The sequence below is a fragment of the Sinocyclocheilus rhinocerous genome, unplaced genomic scaffold, assembly GCF_001515625.1.
Source record: "Sinocyclocheilus rhinocerous isolate Xijiao unplaced genomic scaffold, SAMN03320098_v1.1 scaffold5484, whole genome shotgun sequence".
In the NCBI taxonomy this organism is placed as follows: Eukaryota; Metazoa; Chordata; class Actinopteri; order Cypriniformes; family Cyprinidae; genus Sinocyclocheilus; species Sinocyclocheilus rhinocerous.
In genome coordinates, this window is record NW_015627741.1 from 43,863 (window position 1) to 46,156 (window position 2,294).

Sequence of the window (2,294 nt, forward strand, 5' to 3'; positions counted from 1 at the left end):
AAAACACTAAAAATGCCTGCACACTGGTGCATTTACAAATTGATGTTTTATATTCATTTAATTAAATATTTATTTTACATTTCAGAATATAAAGCAATGTTAATTCAGCTCTTAAATTGTCATATATATATATATATATATATATATATATATCGGTATGTATATGTAACCTCACTTATATAATCCTATGACAAATGCTCGCAGATAATAGTTCACTGTTAATTTGTTGTTTAATCATAAGGTACCACACAGACGGAGGGCTTTACTCTCGGAATGTCGACCTCTACTCTCGAAATGTTGGACGCCCACCAGAGATGACACCTGCTCAAGACGTCGTTCAGAAAGGGGTCAAAGAGATGCAAGGGGAAGACAGGTAAGACTTCCTGTCATGACTCAAACAAATAGAGTTCACCAATGCATTTACATCATTACTGATTACAGCAAGTGTTTGTGGACACTTCCTGCAATATTTTAAATGTGTACATTCACAATACTAGCAGTTCTGTGTCTTTAAGCAGTAGAGTTAGTGGATTTCCACACATTTTAGGTCTCTGACAGGCTATGAAACAGCCAAGTGCTGACGGGTTGAGAGGAAAGCTCATTTAAGAAAGTAAGAAGCTCTGACAAGATTTAAATGAATGTGTGACATTTTCCGTAACTGTGGGATATTGGCAAAGTGTTAGAAAATGGAGTTCATTACATTTCTGGTCTCCTTCACTGTGTCATGTGATAATAGGAACCATACATTTTTTAACAGAAACTCTAATCGAAGTGATTTATATGAATGTGACACCATTTTTGACACCACTTTGAGGGCTTTAACAGAGTTCAGATCAGGTGATGAATGAGATTCAGTGTTTGATGGACCTTATATCACCATTCTGTGATCAATGAGTTGCTTCCTGCTTTTGTCTGTGCTGTTTGAGAGCAGAGATTAATGACTGGGAGTGATTCTAACTGATGAGGCCCAGACGGTATCATAGCAGCCTGTCAGTTACATATAACCTGCATCTAGTCTGCTGTCAAACTAGAAGATAAGAACGTCTGTTTATTATCTGTATATAAACAAATCTTTGTATTATGAGACTAAAATGCTAAGCATATTTTGACAGGATTCACCTGTTGGTTAGTTTCACATAACTGGTGCAGTCAGCATAATGTCTGGTTCACTTTAGAGCTTATCTGGGCCAATAACTACTATATATCAAGCCTTTTCACCCACATCCATAGTGACCAAACAACAGTGTACATTTAAAATCGGATGTAATTCTGAGAACTAAATTAAATATAGGTGTTAAACAATATCTTGTTTACTTTTTCCTAATAATTCTTCAAACAAAGGATTTTTTTTTTCTTTTTTTTTTTTCGTTCGTTCATTCTGGCAATAACCAGTAATTGTAAACCTGTACTATTTTGCCTGTTTTAAAATAATAATCATGACCAATGTTAATTTAGTATAACTGAGATACTATTATAGTTTTTATTAATATTTTGAATCAGTTTATATTTGTATATTTTAGTTAAAGTATTAGTAATTTTGTTGTGTGTTTTTGTCATTTTTAGTAGTTTTTAAGTATGTTTATATACTACAGTTCAGTATATACTACAGTTTTAATATGATATGATCCATGTACCCCATTTTATCGAAAGTGCATGAAGATGCAGTGATGAAGCTTGGAGCTTACGATTTTGACAACACTAGCCATTTCTGTGTACAGTTTGCATTAGACAGTTCTGTATGGTGACCGAGAGAGCTCAACGCGCTGCAAATGAAAAAAAAAAACACATGCAAATGGAAAAAACACCTGCAAATTAAGAAAACATCTTCATAAATTTGACAACACGCGCGCTGCAAATGCTCACAACACAACCAAATAAAGAAACGCGCTGCAAAAACAGAAATGCGCTGCAAATGCTCACAACACAAACAAATAAAGAAACATGCTGCAAAAATAGAAATGCGCTGCAAATGCTCACAACACAACCAAATAAAGAAACGCGTTGCAAAAACAGAAACGCGCTGCTAATACTTACAACACAACCAAATAAAGAAACGCGTTGTAAAAACAGAAACGCGCTGCAAATACTCACAACACAAACAAATAAAGAAACGCGCTGCAAATCATACGATTCCTTTGCTTCTTCTTCTTTTCTTTTTTTTTTTTTATTATTAGCCTAAATAAGCTGACGAAAATACACAGTTACTGTAACTGTGAAAGCATGTAAGCTGGCTAACTTACTTTACAACTTCTCTTGCAAAAATTAACCATATGGTTTTACTATTAAAATTAATT

The 2,294-nt window shown here is 34.1% G+C and overlaps 1 protein-coding gene across 1 annotated transcript in view; it reads left to right on the forward strand.

The window, feature by feature from the left end:
- Window positions 1-2,294, forward strand: part of LOC107734454 (neuron navigator 3-like) — a gene marked incomplete at its 5' end in the record, with an annotated part of 75,796 nt that overhangs the window by 28,905 nt on the left and 44,597 nt on the right. The window contains one exon of the mRNA XM_016546426.1: window positions 242-373. Within this exon, the coding sequence (XP_016401912.1) occupies window positions 242-373 (132 nt within the window). The remainder of the gene's footprint in view (window positions 1-241; window positions 374-2,294) is intronic.